This window comes from Paramormyrops kingsleyae, chromosome 8 (genome assembly GCF_048594095.1).
Source record: "Paramormyrops kingsleyae isolate MSU_618 chromosome 8, PKINGS_0.4, whole genome shotgun sequence".
In the NCBI taxonomy this organism is placed as follows: Eukaryota; Metazoa; Chordata; class Actinopteri; order Osteoglossiformes; family Mormyridae; genus Paramormyrops; species Paramormyrops kingsleyae.
In genome coordinates this window covers 8,852,318-8,874,641 of record NC_132804.1, presented here as the reverse complement: position 1 = coordinate 8,874,641, position 22,324 = coordinate 8,852,318, and the positions used below count along the sequence as shown (strand labels likewise).

Here is a 22,324-nt window from a genome sequence, read left to right as displayed (position 1 = left end):
CCTGTTTTTCAGAACTTTTCCCTCCTCCCCGAGCCGGGGCTGGAGCTCGAGCTGGAAGTCTCTCTGGGCTCCGGGGAGAGGACTTCACGCTTCTGTCTGCCGAGCAGATGACGCAGGGAGTCCCGCAACAAGCCGGCTCTTTCTGTTTTGGTTCATCCCCCATGTTGTTGGAGCTTGCGGCGCCTGCGAGATTAGCCCCAGGGGGCTAACTGTGGTGTGGGGGAGACAAGGAGGAGGTGGGGGTGGGGACTGTGTACATCCGGGTCAAGAAGGTGGAACGGTGAAGAAACCTGAGACTGCAGGCTGAGCGAGGAGCTGTTGGGGAGTGTAGGAAGACCCTCTTCCTGATGGATGAGAGGGGGGAAGCCCTTCCCAGAATACCCTAAGGGCCCCCCCCCCCCCTTTTCTCAGCATTTGCCGGCACAGGCCTCAAAAAGCGATGGAGACGCTCAGAGAGTCTTTTCTACACTTGGCCTTTCAGATGTCCACCTACAAGAGAGCCACGCTGGATGAGGAGGACCTGACCGACTCGACGGTGGACGAGGTCTACCCCTCGAGCAGCATGCAGGTAAATGCAGCTCGGGCCAGCAGTCACAGCACATTCAAAGCCACTGACCTACTCCAGCTGACTTCCTGTCGTTCTTAGAGATGGCGCTGGGGGAGGGGGGGTGGGGGGGCAACACGTGTTTTATTGAAGCAGTGTAAACGTTCTCAGCCATCTGCTGAGTGTTACAGCTCTTGGAAGGACGTGGCCATTGCATCATGCCACACTCTGTGTCGGCTGACATAAGCCAGAGTCTCTGTCGTTGAGTAAGTGCTGAAGAGACAGTCCAGGAGATACTTACTTCAGTGCCATAATGTAAAGGGGGCCTTTGTTCATTGGATTCGAAGGACGGGTTCAGGGAAGCGGGGAGCTTTCTGGGCCGTCATACGAGAAGAAATGCGCCGAGGGTGTTGCTGGTGTCATTAAACATGCTTAGTGCTAATCTGTCTTGTAGCTTTATACTGTTTGTAAGGCGCTGTCTTGGTGCGTTTTGCCAGCCGATTAGAAATTCTCGTGCAGCAGCCTCTGTGGGGTATGATGTTACCCCCCTAAAAGATGTGTGTTCTCATTGCCACACATACATACGCGCATGTGCAAATATACACACACACACGCACACACACATGCATGTTTGCATTCATATCTTTATGGGGACTCTCCATTCATTTCTATGGGCCTAACCCTAACCCAAAAATGACAACCTTAACCCAGCCCTAACATTAACCATAAGCAATCAAATAAAATACAAGACATTTGGCATTTTTAGTTTTTTGATTGTAGTCACAGATTTCTGTAAAATACGAGTAACCCCTTGTGGGGACACAGACACACGCACACACACGCACATGAGTTATCAAGGTAGCAAACGGCTCCGTGAATCTACAGCCACATCTCTGGCGTTAAAGGTATGCACAGGTGTGGTGTGTCACGTCGCTCGTGGCCTTGCCTGTGACACTTCAGGATGCTTTCCGTTACGCCCCTAATCACATGGTTATGCCCCCTGAGGACATCATAACCACTCTGTTAAAATCCAGTACATTTGTCCTTGTCTTGCGTCTCAAGCTTTAATGAAGTACTGTGTTGAATATTAGTCTTATGTATCACTGTCTTATTGTCTGTGTGGATAATTCTGATTCCCCCCCCCCCCCCCCCACCTCTGTATGTGTCTTAACATCCCTCAGTGTGTATTGCTTTAATTGAATGAATCCTTTGTTTTTTTTATTATTCCCTTTTTCCTTTGTATGGCTGTAATGAATTGGTCTGTTTGCCCATTTTCTTGCATTCAGACTATGGAATGTTTGACTGATCCTTCGTTTATTGCGAAAATATTTCCCTTTGGCTTCTGTCAATTACGAGGAGGAATTTCGAAGAAGCCGCTGCAAATTATGTATTTTTGAATTTATGAACCCCCCTCCCCCTCCCCCTCCCCCAGTTCCTCACACTGTGGTTTCACACAGAGATTAGCCACGGTTCTGAGCTGGAAGCACCCTTAAGCAGGTTCCAGCCCACTGTGCAGCCCCCACCAGCCATCCACCCATGGGTCTTTGACTGTGTTAACTGGGTTAAGAACCATGGCTTCTGGACTCTTGTGCCACACGGAGCTAATTTTAATGCGCATTAGCCGGCTTGTGTGCTTATTAATTTAACACTAATAACATCTGGCCACAGAAGTGGTGCGGGTGACACGGAGCTTAGCGCTGTGGTCGCCGTCCAAGATTGTCGAGTATAATACAGTTTCCCGCCGAGTCCAAGATCCCTGGTGTTGGCAAACGGTTCTAAACGGAAGCACTTGAGGAATGCGTTTGCTGCATGACGGAGTTTGGCTAAAGTGCTAAATGCACTCGCACATTGGCCTTGTACATGGAAATCTACTTGACCCTGCAACATGTCTGTTATTTGTGTGTAAAATATAAAATGTTTGTGTGTGTGTCTATGAAACATATAAACCAAGATATTAAAGAGACCCATAACAGATACTTCCTAGTACAGTTGCTACTGGATATCAGCCAAAATTTGTCTTGTCAAATATTTGTTATGACTGAGCAAAGTGCCCTGCCGTCCGGCGTTCATTCACTGTATCTCTTGCGGTCCGGATGTGTGATGGCTTTTAGCTGAAGCGTTGAATGTCAGAACTTGTCTAATGTTGTTTATTCATTCCAGTGCTTTAGCTGGAAGCCGCCTTCTCATGGTAACTGCGACGAGTGTGAAAAAGTGTGAGAGCATGAGGTGCTGAAAAAAATGATAAAACTTGACAAACATTTAAGGGATGTGGAGTCAGATATTTAAGTTGTAAAACCTAGAATGTGTTGTACCAGACATTCCAGTCCACTGACAAGGACCTCATCATCATATACATCCCCCCCCCCCACACACACACACACACACATACTCAGTGTCTCCATTTATGTGTAGAAAAATGCAGCATTAATGATTCATCCCTTTTTTTTTGTCCCATCCGCCCCAATGCTTGTCCCCCCAGGTGATAATGCGCCGCAGCGGTGGCCCCCGGTGCTGGGGCGACAGGACCATCGCGGAGAGGAGGCTCCTGGGCCTAATCTGTGTGCTGACACTCGCCCTTTTCGTGTGCATCATCACCCTCAGCTTCTACTACCAGAGGGGTGAGCCCAACTACCCGATTCTACTAACAGTGCCATTTTAGTCCAAAAAAAATGGACTAAGAGCAAAAGTGCCCTCCCACGCATGATTTATGCTGCTAAATGTTCAAGGGTCTCTACTTCCACGGAGATGTCATAACGCCGCAGTGCTGGGCCAAAAACAAAATGTGAGGTGGTCACCTTTCGTGCGTCTTTTATTTCCTTGTTTCTAGACGGAAACTCAGACGACTTCCTGCTATTTAACATGAATAGCCCAGCGTGCCTGCATGACAGGCCCAGAATAAGCCACACTCTGGCACTGCAGTGTCTCAGTTTGAACCTTGTGTGGCTTCTTTTGTGGTCAAAGTATAGTTCATATGACATAGTCCTCAGTTTCTTTCAAACCACAATCACCTCTCACATTTTTTAGTATAGTTCTTGACGCGCTTGTGGTTTGTGTTGCTAAGCCATGTGAACACTGTTAACACCAATGTTAAGAGGTTGGTTTCCATGAGTTAAATACTTGTAGAGTTCATTCCCACTTTATGCTCAGACATAGTTGCTTCCCAGCCACAAACTATACCTGAGGTCTTGCCTTGTGTTGTATAGGTGCGCAGGCATAAATGTGTAGAGATGAAATGGCTTTAATAGATGTTTTAAAACGAATGGAAATGCAGGCCGGTTCTCAGGTGAACCCACTCGAGTATCATCTGAGAAGCAGCTCCCTGTCGGAAGAGTTGAAATGTGCACTGATTTTTAATACATTGCCCCCCTCCGTCCCCCAGCTGAAAGGTCACACTGGGCTCGTATTTTGGCTCTGAGGACTTTCTGAAAAGGTGGCCAAAGTCCACAGCAGGGCTGCTCTGTGATTTTTTTTAGAAATATGGATAGAGCATATTCCACTTTCCATCCCCTGGCAACTGGAAACTTTGCCTCCAGCTGTGACCGTGTTTCAGTGGCGTATAATTGTCCACACGGGGTGGCGGAATTCGACGTGATGAAAACCGCTTCTGTCGCAGTCGTAATGCTCTTTCGGTCATATGACACAGCACTGCTGCTTTTGGTATTTAGAATTTTCGTGCCACTTTACAAGAATTTTCTGAGAAATTGCCTCTGGGTAGAGACATCTCCAGTTTATATATATATGAAGTATTAATTTAATCAGTGCGACATTGAAAAACATTTTCTTTCATAACATAATGTCAGCCAACATGCAGCAGCTTTAAAATCATAGAATGAAAGAACGCAGGATGACATGACGCGGTCACCTGGCGGCGGGGACACAACCAGTCACCTGCATAACTTACTTTTACCGTCAGGTTGTCTTTCTTTTAATGAATTGATGCTTCATTAATCCCCATGGGGTTATTCCTACTCCATCTTGCTCCCCATGAGACAAACATGCAGGTGAGAGGATGCTTGGGGGGGTCACAGCACAGGGTCAGCCTGCATGCGGCACCCATGGAGCTGGGGGTTAAGAGCCTTGCTCAAGGGCCCACAGACATGTGACCACTCTGCCAAGGCTGGGCTCGAACCGGCGACCTTCTGATCACAGACACAGAGGTCTACCCCGCTGAGCCAGAAACCAGCATTAGCCGCATGCTTTACTCTCCTCTATGCAACCTGTTCCCTTTCATGACCAGGTCACCCCAATCTCTGCCTGTCCGAGGCCTGTGTGACTGTGGCCAGCACGGTGCTGGGTGCCCTGGACACCTCGGTGGACCCCTGTCAAGACTTCTACAGCTATGCCTGTGGGGGATGGATGAAGAACAACCCCCTCCCTGATGGAAAATCTCGTTGGGGCCCTTTCAGCAGCCTTTGGGAGCGCAACATGGCCGCCATGAAGAACCTGCTGGGTACGTTCAGCGTACCTTCCGTCATGGCTTGTGGCCTCTCCGATGGATATCTCTTATTGCTCTTGCCGGTAACTCTAGAATGCGGGTGTTCTAGAATATTAGTTCTCAGGTAAATACCAGGAGCAGGTGTGGCTCATCAGAAGCCAGGTAGGATAGAAAACCTACTGGATAGTAGCCCTCCAGGACCGGAGTTGGTGACCCCTGCTCTACACCCTTCAGATTTCCTTGAATGTCTCATTCTAATTGGCTTAAATCTCCATCGGAAACCCCTCCCTTCAATGACTGCTATCCTCATGTTATTCATACCCCTTACTGATCACCCTCAAGGCCCATCCGGAATCCTCTTCCCCCTCCCCCTGTTATCGTCTTTTATTTAGTCTGCTATCAGTCAGGGGGTGTTGAAGGTGACCACTTCTGAAGGTTCTTTTGTGCTCTCCAGAGAACACCAGCATGGAAGGGCTCAGCAAAGCAGAACTTAAGGCCCAGAGGTATTACCAGGCTTGCATGAGCGAGGCCAAGATCGAGGCGCTGGGTGCTCAGCCATTACAGGATCTCATAAATCAGGTGAGATGTCGGTCCAGTCTGTGGAGAAGCCGGTTCTCATCACAGCTGTCGGTATCTCTGATGGCAGACGTTGCGGGTTTTAGACTGGCGGCTGGGCGTTGACAGGCTCCTGGGATAAGGACAACTTCCAGGAGGTTTTGCGCACAGTTTCTTCTCGCTACCGCACCTCGCCTTTCTTCACCGTGTTTGTCAGCACCGACTCCAAAAGCTCCAACAGTAACATCATCCAGGTACGGAGCTCAGCCGTGGCGTACAGGCAGAATCACCACCTTCTCAGATCAATTGAAAGGCATTCAAGATATGTTCCCATGGCAACCTGGCGAGTGTCATTCACTAGTCATAGCACCTCTGGCAGTGTTTATTGATCCAAGCCAGTTGTTACAGTCTGCAAGAATTTTCACAATTGTCTGCCGTAGTTCTTTGAGGGTCAGCACGTGATGAATACCCCCCTCCCCCAACCCTCTCTGACAGGTTGACCAATCGGGACTGGGGCTTCCTTCACGGGATTACTACCTCAACAAGACGGCCAACGAGAAGGTCTGTGGAGAATTTTAGATGTTCATTGGGGTTAAAGCTTTCAGAAACTTGGATGTCATTTTAGGCATATTTATGGTCAGTTTGGACATTTTTTGCAAAGCGGTCTTCCCAAGGGACCTAGATGCTTTAAGGATTCTCTTTTTTTTTTCCCTTTATAATCGTCCCGCTTAATTGCATTTTCTAACATGAATCTGGATGCTTTGTTAACCGCAAATCTCATAACTGTCTAAATGAAGCCACATGGGAGAGCAACTGTCTAACCTTACTGGAGATAAATAAACCTGCCTTATCCTCCGTGACCATCTGCTCCTTCCTGTTATTTGCCCATAGTATCTGAAAGCCTACCTGGACTTCTTGGTGGAGCTGGGGATTTTGCTCGGTGGGTCTGAGGAAACCTCGAGGGCGCTGATGCAAGAGATAGTGGACTTCGAGACAACTTTGGCCAACATCACTGTGCCACAGGAAGAGCGACGTGATGAGGAGTTAATCTACCACAAGATCCGAGCGAAAGAGCTGGCGGTGAGTCGTGTGTAATTCTGAGTGCGGCTGGCTTCACATGACCGCCCGCAGGCCTGGGAGGAAGCTGAGAGCTGCTGCAAAAAGGCAGCTGATGTTTAGTTCAGACTTGTAATGAAGGAGAAACCTTGCAGATTAAACTTTGGTCCTCAAACCGTGCCGTTTTCCCATGGTATACTGCAAGGCACAGAAGCGGTTTCATTACATTAACGCCTGAGTTCCAGAACCTGGTCCCGGTTTACAAGTCCCTGGGCTGTCTGGACCTGGAACTTTCGTAGCTCCGGGTCAGTTTTGTGTGTCGCTTTCACACTGCACAACAGGAACCAGGAGCTTTAATGTTCCTAAAAAGGAACAAAAAGTTGTTCATTTTAAGAGATCTGTCTGTTTTTTCTGTTTGAAATAGTTACTATTGCTCTTTAATAAGACAAAAAGTATTTCTTATCCGATTACTCGACTAATCGATGGAATAATCGATAGAATACTTGATTACTAAAATGATCGATATCTGCAGCCCTAGACTCAAGCAAAAAATGTATTAATTGATGCATTAAATGTAATTAGAGTACAAAAATAACTCCATATGCTCAATTTATGCCCCGTTGCATCTATTTCTGCTTGACTTGAGTTAGCGTTGGTGCTTGTTGTCAGTTAGCTATCCCTGTAAACTCTTCTCCAGTAGTCTGTGTTTGAACAAAAAGCTCCTAGTCTGGAGCAGGTACTAAAAAAGGGTTCTGGAACGGCCTCCTGAGTTCCTGCAGTCTGAACACGACAAATGTCCCTGGTTCTGGAAAAAGGTTCTGGTTCCAGAAAAGTTCTGGTGGTGTGAAATTTTTTGGGACTGCTTTAATAACTCTGTCTTCTCTACAGACGCTGGCCCCCGCGATTGAATGGATGCCTTTTCTCAAAGAAGTATTTGCGCCAGTGGAGTTAAACGACTCTGAGCCTGTGGTGGTGTATGCTAAGGAATACCTGGAGAAAGTCTCCAACCTCATCAACCACACCAACAAGAGGTAGCACAAGGAACCCCCTGTTCCACAGCACATTATATTTAGCCCCCTCTATGGTTAACTTCTCTAACTGGCAGCACGTGGGCACTACTGCAGTGTAGCATTGGATATAATACTGGTACCAAAATAATACCACCGCAATATCTCTGAAGGGAGTCCAATGGTCACCTGATCGGGCTGTACTACCCAAAAGAATAGTGCATCGGTAAAATACATGAACTCCACACCTTTTTTTGTATTATCCTAAATGGGCCTCAGTCTTAAAGATGCTTTAATTTGAATTATTTCACCGGTGACATCAAGCTTGTAAATCTGATGGGTTTGCTGTGGATGTGCAAGGTCTAATGCATGATTATAGTTCCCTACTCATCATCTCTCTTAATCTTAGGAATATTACATGAATAATATTCCTAAAATTTGCTGTTTGGCAGAGTATTCCATAATTTTAGTTTTAGCCACATAATGTTTAACTCCATTGACTACTCAGCACTGACACAGAGGCGGTCTTTGAACTCTGAGACTCCAGCCCTGGCTCAGTACCTGCTCCTTTCCCACGTTTCCCTGGTGGGTTTCCTGTGGGATCTCGGATTTCCTCCTGGCATCCAAAGACACGCAGTTCAGGAAAACCGGTGCCTCTGAATTGCCCCAGAGTATGACTGCGTGAGAATACCCCCCCCCCCCCAAGCCAGACCCCCCCCACCCAGCCAGACTCGTATCCTGGCCCCTTTCGTGGCCATATGTTCGCTCAATGAATGAAATGCGACTTCCGTCCCGGAGAGTTCCCCTCTGACCTTGGTGGCGGACGCAGGATGCGCTCATGAGCTTTGCTCCTGTTACGTCTGGCTCTGCCAGTGAAGCTGGACTCGCTTCCTTATGTCAGGCAACATGAGGAGTAATGTGGCTTCGCCCTCTGATGTCCTTCAGTCAAGTGGATCCCACTGTGAATTACATCATCCTACACAAGCAGTTTGTTGCAGGAATCTTACCAAGTCCTGCCTAACATGCACGCAACTCTGTCCAAGCATCCAAACCCGTTCATGTACAGAAAGAGTGTGTCCCACCCATGCATTAAGAGTAATGTGTGCTTCATGAACCATGTGATTCAGGCCAACCTGGTGCACAACGTCTAGTCATGATCTCCATTCCTGATTCTTGAAACACAGGCACATCTACTGAATAGCTCCTGTAGCAAAGCTGGTTATTGCTGTTCATGTTATACTGTCTAAGAGCACCTGCTTTGCATGTAGACAAATCTCGTGGAATATAGTGACTAGCATGGTGATGTTGGCTGCTCTACAACTCGGTATCGGTCCTCTCCGCAGCCTCCTCAACAACTACATGATAATGAAGGTGGTGAGAAAGATGGTCTCCATCCTGGACCAGAGGTTCCAAGATGCTGAGCAGCGTTTCTTTGAAGTTATGTACGGAACCAAGAAGGTGAGCAATGGGTGATCAGGGAGCTTCTGGGGATGGAGAGCAGACACCAAGGAATGCAGTGATGACCCACCCTCGATTTGCTTATCCTAGTTCCTGTACTCAGTTTTGACTCCACACATATGAGATTCTGTGAGAGGAAGTTGAGAGCCCAGATTGGAGAGTCCTGCTGATTTAATAGAGGAAGGACTCTTGTGACAGAACGTGCTTTCAAGTGACTCTTGGATTGTTGTCTGTATGGCTTTGTCCCAAAGCTTAACCTGGAGTCTCTAGACTGAGTGCATTTTATTCTGCCAAAAGTTAATTTGTCTCTGTAATTAAACAGATTCTACTTTTGGTTAGCTGTAGTCTCCTGGAACCAGGATTCCCACTATGCTGGTTTGGTCAACTTTGAAATTGTTTGGCTGTGTTCCAGTTTAGGGTGGGGGTGGGGGGGGGGGCTCGTATCACAGAGGGCTTTAGTTTTCAGGCCACATTACTGGTGCTCTTCACGCAGCTGCTTTACAACTTCTACACAAAACCAAATCAGAAATAGACCAGGACACCGTGTTTGACAGATTGTAATTTTAAAGGCAGCACACCAGCCATGTGTAGATGATCTAGGCTCCTGCTGTGTGACCCTTTATATATTAATGGCATGCATGTCCGCAACACAACTGCAGGCAATAATAATCCATGCTAAACATTGCAGGTGACTTATCCTAAAGATTAAGGCCTCATTCAGGGGAAAGGTCACAGCACAATGAAAATCTAAAATATATGTTGGTGTTTGTGCGCTGGGTGGGAGTGTGGTGTATCAGCTGATGGGGATTTTGCGATGGCAAAGGTAGCGAGGTTAATATGTGTCCTCAGTGTTAAATCAGCGTGTATGATATTCTGCAAGAGCATCGCTGCTAGTCTCATGTGGCTGGTTACAGTGCCAGGACTGTGCATACACCATATGGACAAAAGCATGTGGACACCAGTTTGCCCAACATATCGTTTTGAAACAAGGGTAGTAATATGAAGTCGGTCCACCTCCGGTTGCTGTATTAGCCTGTACAATTTTGTGAATTAGATGGACCATTCCCGGTAGGAGTTGCTGCCGTTCAGGTTGGGTATTGGTGCTGGGTGATCAGGCAGATGTTCCACGTAGCATGATTCCCGTTACCTAAGTGAACTTAAGCTAGATGCCATGACTGTCCAATAGGAATGCTCCTTAACCTAAACTCTTAGTGGTCAATCATGACTTTTAGCTTAAGCGGAGAAAACCTGCTTCATGGAACCCCCCCCCCCCCCCCCGTCCCTTTTCTTTGAGTTTGTGGCCTCCCACTTAATGACTGAACTCGCTCCCAGACCCTCCCATTCACACGCAGCTGGGCCAAGGCAGAAATTTGGCAAACTGGCCTTCTCTATAACGAAGCATTTTGCTGCCAGTATTTTGTTGTTGGACATTGAATGGCTGTGTGCTTTTAATTGTACTGGAAGCCCCCGGGGTGGAGAATGTCTGACTGAAGGACAACTCATACTTTGGCTTTATTCTTTCCTAAATACAATAGTCTGTAATAACAAATGCAGACACTACTTTTCGATGCTCGTGAAAACTTTGCATGGCTTCAGTGTTTTGGCAGCTTAGGGTACAGTAGAGTATGTATGTAGTTACTTTTGTTATTACTGGTATAATAATGAATTAATAATAGTAATGGGGGCAGCATGTGCCTGTAATCACAAGGTCGCCGGTTCAAACCCAGCCTCAGCACGTCTGCTGGTCCTTGAGCAAGACCCTCAACCCCCAGCTCCCTGGGCGCCGCTACAGGTGGCTGCCCTTCACGGACAGCTTGCTCTACAAAGAGCAAGTTGAGGGAGGCGTAAAGACAATTTCTAATGAATAAAGTATCAATTATTATTAATGTGCTGTTTTTTATTATTATTATTATTATTATTATTATTCATATGTTGTTTTTTTTCTGATTTACCTACAAATTGAACTTGGACAGAATTTGGGAATGGGTCTTGTTTGTAACCTGGGGGGTTACACATATCCCCAGTGAATAGGTGTGTCCACATACTTTCAGCCATATAGTATAGGAGTTGATGCCGAGCCTGATCTATGGGGTGGGAATGAGTGGATACTGTGGATACTGTGGATACCGTGGATACTGCGTTGGTGCTAATCTGTGGCGTGTCGCCTTTCAGAGCTGCTCGCCTCGCTGGAAGGTGTGCGTCAGCGACACCGACAGCGCCCTAGGCTTCGCCCTCGGAGCCCTGTTCGTCAAAGCCACCTTTGCCCATGACAGCAAGGCCATCGTGAGCATCAGCCCGACCCCCGGCTCTGACCCGCCGCTCCTCCGTGACTTAGCCGCTAAAGGCTAACTGGCAGTAGACAGCGCTGATTGCTCTTTCCCCATGTCTCAGGCAGAAAGCATGGTTTCAGAGATCAAGCAGGCCTTTGAAGACAGTCTCCAGTATGTAGGCTGGATGGATGCTGAAACCAAGAAGGCAGCAAAGGAAAAGGTAGGAGAGAAGCTTCTCTTTCCACTTTTTATGTCCTTTTTTTCGTTTCCCTTTAAACTGGAAACAAGTTCTGATGTTCCTAATAATAAAGAGTGAAACTGAGTATTTCTCTTATATCTTGACATTTACTTTATAGGAAGTGATGCCTTATGAGTAATTTCCTTATGGGAAAAAAAGGTGTAGCTTGCTGATGTAACCTGTTGGCGCCTCCTGGTGTTACTATCATGCAACTGATTATATATAATTATTTCTTTTTTTTTTCTAGGCAGATGCTATTTACAACATGATAGGATATCCAAAGTTCATCATGAATCCCACTGAGCTTGACAAAGTATTCAGTGATGTAGGTACATGTTTTCAGAGTGGAATATTTAATTGAATATTAATTTTTTTTTGTCTTATGCTTATAGAGTAGGTAAGAAATTGATTATTGCTTTTGAAAATCATATTCAGGACAACTTGTTTTGTGGGGATTAATTGTCTTTGTAAAAGGCCATTTAAACAAGGTACAAGGTAACATGTAAATGGCAAACTATAGAGAAAGTAGCCCATTGTGAGAGAGCAGTAGGGTGGTAAAGTCTCTAACTGGTTTTCCTCTGCAGTTGGAGGTGGTGCCAGACCTGTACTTCCAGAACGTCATGCAGTACTACAACTTCTCTGCCAGGGTGACCGCAGACCAGCTGAGGAAGGCGCCCAATAAGGACCAGTGAGTTTGCACAGTCCACCAGTGCACAAAAGAGATTCCGCTACTGGTTGAGTTCCCAAAACCAGGTCCATCTCCCAAGAGCTGGATTTTATTTTGAATAAAGCTGTTGGTTGATTCTGTTCGGCGATGGTGTGTAGGGATTTGTAAACCGAGATCAGAGAGCTGTGAATGTTAATGCATTTTAGTCTTTATTTTGGGCATTGATAATGTAGGGTTTGGCCAAAAGAGACATCGAACCTTGCTTTCATTTGTCTGCTGAAGGCTAAAATGGACTGCAGGTGGTGTAGTGCTTCAGGGAGAGAAATTTTTAACCCTTTTTACTTTGGGTAAAAGCCTAAAATGCAATAAACTTGATATTGCTGAGAAATGAGAAATTTTAATGGTGTAACTGCCCCCCCCCAGCTCCCCAGTTTAGTATGTGCAGGAATAGTATTTACCATTTGCTGCATGTGTGCCAAGAATCTTCCTTCTGCTACGCCTGACCTCATAGGTGGAGCATGACCCCACCCACAGTAAACGCATATTATAACCCCACCAAGAATGAGATGGTCCTTCCGGCTGGGATACTCCAGGCTCCGTTCTACAACAAGGCCTGGCCCAAGTAAGTCCATTTCTGGAAAGGTCCTGGAAAGGACTTAGAACAGCAAATGGAATGGTTGCTTATTTAGTTCCCAGGAAGTCTGTTTAGTAGAAAAAGAAAATGAAATGTAAGTAAAATGGCTAACAGCAGTGGTCCTAATATAAAATGGTGGCTGATGCAGATGATTATAAGATTTAATGTCTGTTCAGGGCTTTGAATTTCGGTGGGATTGGCGTCGTCATGGGCCATGAGCTGACGCATGCCTTTGATGACCAAGGTAAGCCTTCCGGAATCAGTCCAGCAGATCAACATTAACAAATGATCTTTGGCTCTTTGTTTCCATGACAAATAGGTGACGAAGTTGTTGTTGGACGATGAGCAGATGATTAATGCATGAGGAAGTTGAGCACATTCAAGTTTCAAGTTTTATTTGTTGCATACACAAACGTGCACTGTACGTGTGTGTAGTGAAATTAAGGCGACCATATTTTGCTTTGCAAAAAAGAAGACATGAGGAGCGGGACGCAAAGAGAGGCGTCAAAGCGACGCAGACATGCACACAGAAAGTGTTCGGAATGTAGAAAGCAAATGTTAAACTGAAACAAAGTGAGATCCCAGACATTTCAGACTTTTTTTTGGTTTGTGTCATCACCCTAAAAGAAATGCTTTCTCTGCATGCTTCATGCACTGTACGCAAAGGGGAAATATGTAACACAAAGAACATTCCACACTAGTGGGGTGTAATGGGCTGTGTCCTGAAGGCCTTGAAAATGAGCGTATTAATGTTTGAACAGAGACCTGTATCACAAGGCAGGATTTCCTGCTAAGCCGGATAATTTGTCAGATTTAAGGTAGTCTGGGCTAAAGGTAAGTGAAGAAGTCCATTGACCCCAGACTACCTTATATCCAACACGTTATCCAGCTGAGCAAGAAGTCTGGCTTTATGATGTAAATCCCAAGTTGCAGAGGCAAGCGACCCCTGGGCTGACTTCAGTGTGTTTTTGTGTCATGGCAGGGAGGGAGTATGACAAAGATGGTAACCTGCGCTCCTGGTGGAAAAATTCATCAGTGGAGGCCTTCAAGAGGCAAACACAATGCATGGTGGAGCAGTACAGCAACTACAGCGTAAACCAGGAGCCCCTGAACGGCCGCCATACACTGGGAGAGAACATAGCCGATAATGGGGGCCTGAAAGCCGCCTACAAGGTGGGGGATGTGGTTTTCGGGGTACTGAAGGGGGCGCACCGCTTGGCACCGCTTAGTCCCGCATACCACCGCTTGGCACCGCTTAGTCCCACATACCACCGCTTGGCACCGCTTCGTACCGTGTAGCACCGCTTGGCACCGCTTAGCCCTGCGTACCACCGCTTGGCATCACATAGCACCGCTTGGCACCGTTTAGTCCCGCATACCACCGCGTGGCACCGCTTGGTACCGTGTAGCACCGCTTGGCACCGCTTAGTCCCGCATACCACCGCGTGGCACCGCTTGGTACCATGTAGCACCGCTTGGCACCGCTTAGTCCCGCGTACCACCGCGTGGCACCGCTTGGTACTGTGTAGCATCGTGTGGCACCGCTTGGTACTGCTTACCTTCGCTTAGCCCCGCTTACCTTCTCACAAGCTCGACCCTCTTTCCAGCACAGACCTCGTTTTATGTGTTAGTTCTGGGAGAAGCTCACCTTAGCAAGATCTCCGCAAGAACCTTCACCTGGGTTTGTGCTTCTAACTAATGGGATTATATAAATATAGAGGATGTAAATCAGCCCGGAATAAGCAGGAGGAGTCTGAACCTGTTTAAAGGCCTGGGTACCGAGTAGTGAGGGCGTGTTCCTCTTCATATTACCGAGTAGTGAGGGCGTGTTCCTCTTCATATTACCGAGTAGTGAGGGCGTGTTCCTCTTCATATTACCGAGTAGTGAGGGCGTGTTCCTCTTCATATTACCGAGTAGTGAGGGCGTGTTCCTCTTCATATTACCGAGTAGTGAGGGCGTGTTCCTCTTCATATTACCGAGTAGTGACGGCGTGTTCCTCTTCATATTACCGAGTAGTGAGGGCGTGTTCCTCTTCATATTACTGAGTAGTGAGGGCGTGTTCCTCTTCATATTACTGAGTAGTATGGGCGTGTTCCTCTTTATATTACTGAGTAGTGAGAACGTGTTCTTCTTTATATTACCGAGTAGTGAGGGCATGTTCCTCTTTATATTACTGAGTAGTGAGAGCGTGTTCTTCTTTATATTACTGAGTAGTGAGGGCATGTTCCTCTTTATATTACTGAGTAGTGAGAGCGTGTTCTTCTTTATATTACTGAGTATGTGAGTATGTTCCTCTTCTTGTTACCGAGTTGTGGTGTTGGTGTTGTGGGGTTGTTGTGAGTAGTGTGGGACTTGTGTTCATTCTCTTACTGAGTAGTGTGGTGTTGGTGCACTTTTTGTTACCGAGTAGTGTGGGGCTTGTGTTCTTTCTCTTACTGAGTAGTCTGGGGCTCGTGCACTTTTTGTTACTGAGAAGTGTGGGGCTCGTGCACTTTTTGTTACTGAGTAGTGTGGGGCTCGTGCACTTTTTGTTACTGAGTAGTGTGGGGCTCGTGCACTTTTTGTTACTGAGTAGTGTGGGGCTCGTGCACTTTTTGTTACTGAGTAGTGTGGGGCTCTTGCTTTCCCTGCTGCTTTGGGTTATTCTGGTCTTACCGCAGCACCCTGAGCGTCTCCTTGCCACACAGCCCCATCGGCCAACAACAGGTGGAGCAGGGTGATACAAGTCGGCCTCTGGAAACTGTCATACTCTGACATTCTTTCCGTTGGAGGAAAGGTCGTAGGTCACGGAGTTGGCCAGCCAGGCGTGTGGTCCAAGTGAGCGACGTGTGTGTTTTGTCGGGGGGGGGGGGGTGAATTTGGGACACCTCGACAGTGACGAGGTGTCCCATAGGTGCCTGGGGCTTCCATGCGAAGGACATAACTGGTATCCTGATGTTTTGCAGGCTTATGAGAAGTGGGTGAAGAAGAATGGGGAGGAGAAAGGACTTCCTGCCCTGAAGCTTACAAACCGCCAGCTCTTTTTTGTCGGATTTGCACAGGTTTGTGTCCCCCTGTCCCGCTCCACACCAGCCTGCCTCTAAGCCACGCCGACGATGCAGATATTGCCCCTTTGACCAGCTGGGTGCCTGAGAGCAGAAGGCTGCTAGGTTTCTGCTGTTCCTCTAAGTCTCTGGTATGGAACAGAGTGATTTAACAGGCTAAAAAGAGGGCAGGTCAACATAAATGCATTTCACAATACTCCAAGCCATCTATCTTTTCCTTTTCAACATATTTGAAGTAATTGCCAGCAGACTAACTCAACACAGCAATTGAAAATAACAAAACCATTAACATTTTATTTGTTAAATGACTCTGTGACATATATGTACATTGTGTATTTTCTTCAGTACATTTTTAAATGTTAATGCATGAATGAAGTACTTTATTTGCCATTTGCACAAGTACAGGTATATTGGAATTCTTCTCTTTGCACATCCCATCCTATGAGACACATTATACACACACACATATATTACTAATTAGTGACTGGGCTGACACCTGGCAGATGAAATTTAACATAGACAAATGTAAGGTACTCCATGTAGGGAGCAGAAATATAAAGTACAGGTATTTTATGGGACCTACTGAAATAAAGGTAGCTGATTATGAGAAAGACCTTGGTGTGTATGTTGATGCTTCCATGTCTCATTCTCGCCAGTGTGGGGAAGCAATAAAAAAGGCCAATAGGATGTTGGGGTACATCTCCAGGTGTGTGGAGTTTAAGTCAAGGGAGGTAATGCTAAGATTATACAATTCCTTGGTGAGACCTCACCTAGAATATTGTGTACAGGTTTGGTCACCATATCTTAAAAAGGACATAGCGGCCTTAGAAAAGGTGCAGCGTAGGGCCACAAGAATGATTCCTGGTCTTAGAGGAATGTCATACGAGGAAAGGTTATTTGAGCTAAATCTGTTCAGCCTCAAGCAAAGGAGACTGAGGGGGGACATGATCCAGGTCTATAAGATTCTAACAGGTTTGGATGCTGTTCAACCGAATAGTTACTTCAGCATTAGTTCAAATACAAGAACTCGTGGCCATAGGTGGAAATTAGCGGGAGAACATTTCAAACTGGATTTAAGGAAGCACTTCTTTACACAGCGTGTAGTCAGAGTATGGAATAGTCTTCCTGATAACGTAGTGCAAGCTGAATCCTTGGGTTCCTTTAAATCAGAGCTAGATAAGATTTTAACAACTCTGAGCTATTAGTTAAGTTCTCCCCAAGCGAGCTCGATGGGCCGAATGGCCTCCTCTCGTTTGTATAGTTCTTATGTTCTTATGTTCTTATATATATACAGTAGGAGGTGAGGCTGGGTCTGAATGCAGGATCAGGCTATTTATCTGCCTTGCTTTATTCTGTCACTGTTCTGGAAAGGCCTGGGCTCGAACTGATGGCATTCTGGTCATGGGCACAGAGGCCAAACACTCTAACCCCCCCCCCCCCCCCCCCAAAAAAAAATAAATCCACCAGAGTACAATTGGTGTGTTGCATAAATGGTGAAAATATGCATGGGACATTGTAGGGACAATTTGAAATTTTAGGTTAAAACACTTGACTGAAGACTGCCTCTATTGGATTTTGTCCGTAAAACACCATAAACTTGAAATGTCAGGGAAGAGTCGTACTTCTGTTTGGTGGGGGGGGGGGGGGGGGGGCGTGGTTTATAGTTACACATGGAGAATTGCTGAATAATGGAGTGGCTAGGATACATGCTAATGTTTGTTTGTTTTTTTTTTCAATTAACTTGCTTGTTAGATGGTTACAGTAGGATCCCACTGTCTTCTGTGTGTTTTCTTTGAAGGTGTGGTGTTTAGTACGCACCCCAGAAAGCTCCCATGAAGGGGTCATCACCGACCCACACAGCCCATCCCGCTTCCGTGTCATCGGCACCGTATCCAACTCACTCGAGTTCTCCAAGCACTTCGGTTGCCCGGTTGACTCCCCGATGAACCCCAGGAGCAAGTGCGAGCTGTGGTGACAACGTGGATGACCTGTCCTACTACCCTGCCTACCACGCCCCCCCCACCCCCACCCCCCCCGGACATGGACCTGTGACGGCAAAGTCCGCATGCCAGAGCCTCAGCCCGACACCCCCAATCCCACCCAAAGATCCTCACAGTGCACCTTGCCTTGCACCTCGGAGTTCCCATTCCTCTCTTAATCTCAATTTTATTTTTTCCCAAAACTGTTTTTCCCTAATGGGGGTCTGTGAATAGGTTTCTCTTAGGAAGAGAGACGGACTAAACACTGGAAAACTGCCAGAAGATGGAAAAAGATATGCAAATCTTTGCCTCTTTAGTTTCGTGAATAAATGTTAGTTTCTTTTTTTATCCCTTTTCTTGATAGGAGGTCATATTTATTTTCTTACATCTCACGTTTTATAGTCTTTTGCGTATGGACTCTTTTTACATAAAGGTTTTTACGAGTAGTTTGCTCTCACGAATTAAAATGTATGACTGCCTTAATTAAGTAGACTCAATTTTTGATTTGCCCATTTTAAAAACAAAAGTTGATTTACCTTAAATGCCAGTCACTGAAAATGGTGATGTTGATCTTGCCTCTTGAGAAAAGGTCATGGGTGCAATTTTGAAAAATTTTTTAACGTACGGAAATACCAGGTATGGCTTTAGTCCTGTATGATTTAATTGGTTATCATAAATTATTTCTCTCAAATGTAACGTCAGATTTCATTCGCGAAACACGCAATGCAATTTTTACAATGAAGGGAAAATGGTCCAGGGTGGAGTTCTGTGTGTATATAGTTATTTTTATTTCTCATTAAAATGACGAGTGGCTATTTGTCACCACAGCTACGGGTTGTGATCACTCAAAATATATTTGTGTTTGTATATATTTGTCTAAAAACTATATGAATATCCTCCAGTCCCGAAAATATATATTGTTCGATGCTCACTGTAGTAAAATCCGTTTCGTTCTGTGAAGAAAGTTTGGAAGAAGATTATGCATTATGCATGTCCCAGAATGAGACTGGCCTGATGGAAATCTGACTGTTAAGTAGAGTCTACAGCAGGGTTGCCAGATCTCACACATCTGGCGTGAAACTCACATTTCCAGACCCTCACGCTCACGCAAAAAATCTGTTACTCCATTATAAACCTAAAATTAGCCACATCAAAAGCATTGGGATGGTGTACAAACCCTACAGACTATTTACAAGATAATAAAATTGTTACATACATGTAAATGTGTGTGCAGACTTGTCTCGAACTGAAAATCCTACTCCAGCAAGCTGATCAGACTTGGCAACCCTGCTACAGGCATTACAACTATTACTACTTTTTAAGTGTTGTGTAAGCGCTTTATTGTTCGTGAAACTCGAAACTGCAATATAATGCTCAGGAATCTTTATATATAGGGCCTACATTTTTTTTTTTTTTTTTAAGAATTATGCATCTTTTTGGCAAGTGGTGATTTTTGTTAGCGGGTTTATTTGATGGTTAAATGTTGACACTTGACAAAATTTTTGCCCGAATTAAAGTAGCGCTTTCCCAGTTTCGGAGTTTTATGTCGTCTCTTGCGCAAAGATTTAAACGTTTATTTGGGTTAAAATGTTGTTCACGTGTAAAAGATATCGCCCAGTTTGAAATGTTGCCGCTAGATGTCGCTGCTGCGTTACAAACAGCTGCCTGGTCGTACACCTGAACGCAATGCATCCGTCTTTTAACCGCGTAGCCTGGTCAATGTCTTTCACTTTGACAAGATGCCAGTCCACTGCAGAGCACACGCACAATTTAGAAACACCGATTAGTCATAGAGACACAGAATGGAGGTGGGATTTGAACACTCAGTCTTGGAAGTGTGATACACCATACCACCCATTCTATCCACCCAATAAATATAACAACCAGGGCTGCGTTTCCCAAAAGCTCCCGTTAGCAACTATGCTTTTGGGAAACGCACCCCAGGGTGGTCAGCGTCGGTGGAGTCTGGAGCCTGTAGCAGACAGCACAGGGTAAAGCTGGGATGCAACACTATCGTTATAGAAAAAAAGGAGTTGGTAATCCGTGTTGACGATTAAGGCCGGACATGCCCGAGTCGACGTCACAGCCTTTCGTCGGAGGTCTGTCGAATACTTCCGGAAAAGGCCGACGTTTTCCGAACCGTCCGTCCTGCCGGACTGCTGGAGGCGGTCGCAGCGCCATGTTAAGCGGAGCGTCCGACCTCGGCGCAAAATGACTTTAAATTCTACCGCTGGCCGAGAATAAGTGTTACGCAGCTCAAGAAGGAGACGCCAGCAACAGACCCTCTAGGAGCAGCACCGATCCGGGTCCGCGGAGATCCGGACAGAGAGGGGGAAGACGACCCCCCCGCCACCGTCCCCATGCAGATGCAACACCGATATTAAGCGACTTTCCATTAAAAAAGGCTTTCATTGCAGGGATTAAAGGCCGCCTCCGGGAGCAAACCGCCACTGTGCTTTTATGCATAAATTCCGGCAAACTGCAATCTGTAGATACAACTCTAGATAGATTGGTATTTATTAGACTTTTGCCCCCTTTTGTTAATTTTTTTGCAATGAGTTTGCCGCCGCAGAAAGCGGCACCGAAATCCGCCGCCGCAGTAAGTGGACCGGGAGCCGGCCCGTCTCCGGCGGGGCAGCTGCGAGCCTCCCTGACCTCCGTGTCTCTGCCGCCCGGAGCCCCGGCCGCTCCGCCACCCGCCGCACCGCCGCACCAGTATCCTTTCAATACTGATGATTTTGCACCCATGCCGGTCTGGTCCACGGGGATAGAGGATGCCTTTGGGGGGGGTGGAAAATACGCACACACGTGGGTTGGAGGTGGATGCGTTAGTTTGATGCTGGTTGGTAATGGAGCCCTGAGTGAGGCGCCGCATTTGCGTGTGTAAGCGGATAAGTTGCTCGTTGTGCGCTAACCGGGAGATGGAACGATTGGGGGTGGCTGCTTCATTTTAGCCAAACTTGACAACTCTCCCTGTCGGTGCCGAGGGGGGCATTTAAAAGGAGGCGCAGGGCTGGTATATGCGGGGGCTTTGGGTTTCGGTGAGTGTGACTTAAGTTTCTCTTCCCATCGTCGCCACCTTATTAAGGGATCCTCCGATATTTAGCGCAGGGAACTTACAGTATGCAGCGGTAAAATAGCCTGCATGCAGTATTAATCAATGATTAAAAACCGGTGTTCACTAATTAAGATACCAATAAACTAAAACTGGAGATATATCAAATTAAAAAGTTCCGAGCCTTATTTTCCGTCTTCACACTGTGTCAGATAACCATTTTTCGGGGGGAGGGTGTTTAATTTACTGCTGATTGATGTGTAATGCTGATTTCCGAATTCCCACCTTTGTCATGTTTGTGAATATGTGCTAAATGTAATGTATGGGTTTTAAAAATGGGAGGTATCGGTTCATTTAAGCACAAGTCAGGTTAGCCCTGGTTACGCTATATGCCAGTATGTTAGCTTAAAGAGAGCAATGTGCAGAAATGTGAACCAGACGAGTATATTATTATCATTATTAATAATAATAATAAGAATAATGATTAGAATAATATTGTGCATGAAGCCGCTTCAGGCGTGCCGCTGCACGCCCGGCGCAGTGCCGACGCCCCCGCAGACGGACAGCTATTCCAGCCGCTCTCTGCGTTTTGCACCGGCGATGCGCCTCTGCTGATCCAAAGCCTTGTCGTGCTGCCCCCCGCTCCCGAGGGAGGGAATACTAGTATGCAAACTTGTAGATATTCAACCTGACAGTTTTACTGTGCTGTTGTTCAGGAATATTACTCTTATTTGAAAGCAGTTTCTCCAGTACCGGTCCTAGCCGGTGTGGCGCCCTAGGCGAGCATTACCTCCGGCGCTCCCATTTGAGGCAAAGGAAAATTGGCTGGCAAATCGGCGCCCCCTCAGAAGGTGGTGCCCTAGGCGTTCGCCTGTGTTGCCTATAGGAATTACCGTCCCCGACTTTCACGAAGCTCTTCAGATTATATTGACGGTTCGCTGGGAAAGATTTTTTCCAACCTCTTTCACTTTGTATTTTGTCTACAAGTATGGGACGGTTCACAACAGAGGAACTGTGATTTGTTGATACCAATATTCAGGGGTAACTTGATTTGTAATGGGCTAACTCATAGTATTGTAGTGTCTCGGTTTGTGAACCTGTATTAGTAGTTATTAGTATTAGTATTAGTAAACCTGTTATTAGTGAACCTGTATTAGTAGTTATCTAGTTATTGTTCGTGGAAGCATATTTTTGTTATGTTTTTCTATTATATTATTCCACTAAGCTGACGAGAAACGAAGTGGTTTCCTGTCATCCGATCCTGTGATGATCTTTTCAGGTGACTTTAGAAGTTTGCATTGTTGGTAATTGTTACATTATCTTCCATTTCCTGAAGGGTTGGTCCATGGTAGATTTAACATTAATGTAAAAGCCAGCGTAG

At 46.2% G+C, this 22,324-nt stretch overlaps 2 protein-coding genes across 2 annotated transcripts in view; both read left to right on the top strand.

Moving 5' to 3' along the window:
- The first annotated feature begins 65 nt into the window (after window positions 1-65).
- ece1 (endothelin converting enzyme 1) lies at window positions 66-19,421 on the top strand. Its single transcript, XM_023827527.2, has 18 exons — window positions 66-568; window positions 3,024-3,162; window positions 4,782-4,994; window positions 5,434-5,558; window positions 5,642-5,788; window positions 6,030-6,095; window positions 6,426-6,614; window positions 7,479-7,621; window positions 8,941-9,055; window positions 11,228-11,338; window positions 11,447-11,545; window positions 11,811-11,888; window positions 12,148-12,251; window positions 12,742-12,852; window positions 13,041-13,108; window positions 13,847-14,037; window positions 15,811-15,906; window positions 17,708-19,421. The coding sequence occupies exons 1-18, from the start codon at window positions 440-442 to the stop codon at window positions 17,882-17,884; spliced, it is 2,301 nt and encodes a 766-aa protein (XP_023683295.1). The 5' UTR covers window positions 66-439; the 3' UTR covers window positions 17,885-19,421.
- Window positions 19,422-20,030: 609 nt separating this feature from the next.
- eif4g3a (eukaryotic translation initiation factor 4 gamma, 3a) overlaps window positions 20,031-22,324 on the top strand; it is a 47,617-nt gene continuing 45,323 nt past the window's right edge. The window contains 1 exon segment of the mRNA XM_023827502.2: window positions 20,031-20,603. Coding sequence (XP_023683270.2) covers window positions 20,443-20,603 — 161 coding nt within the window. The 5' untranslated portion in view covers window positions 20,031-20,442.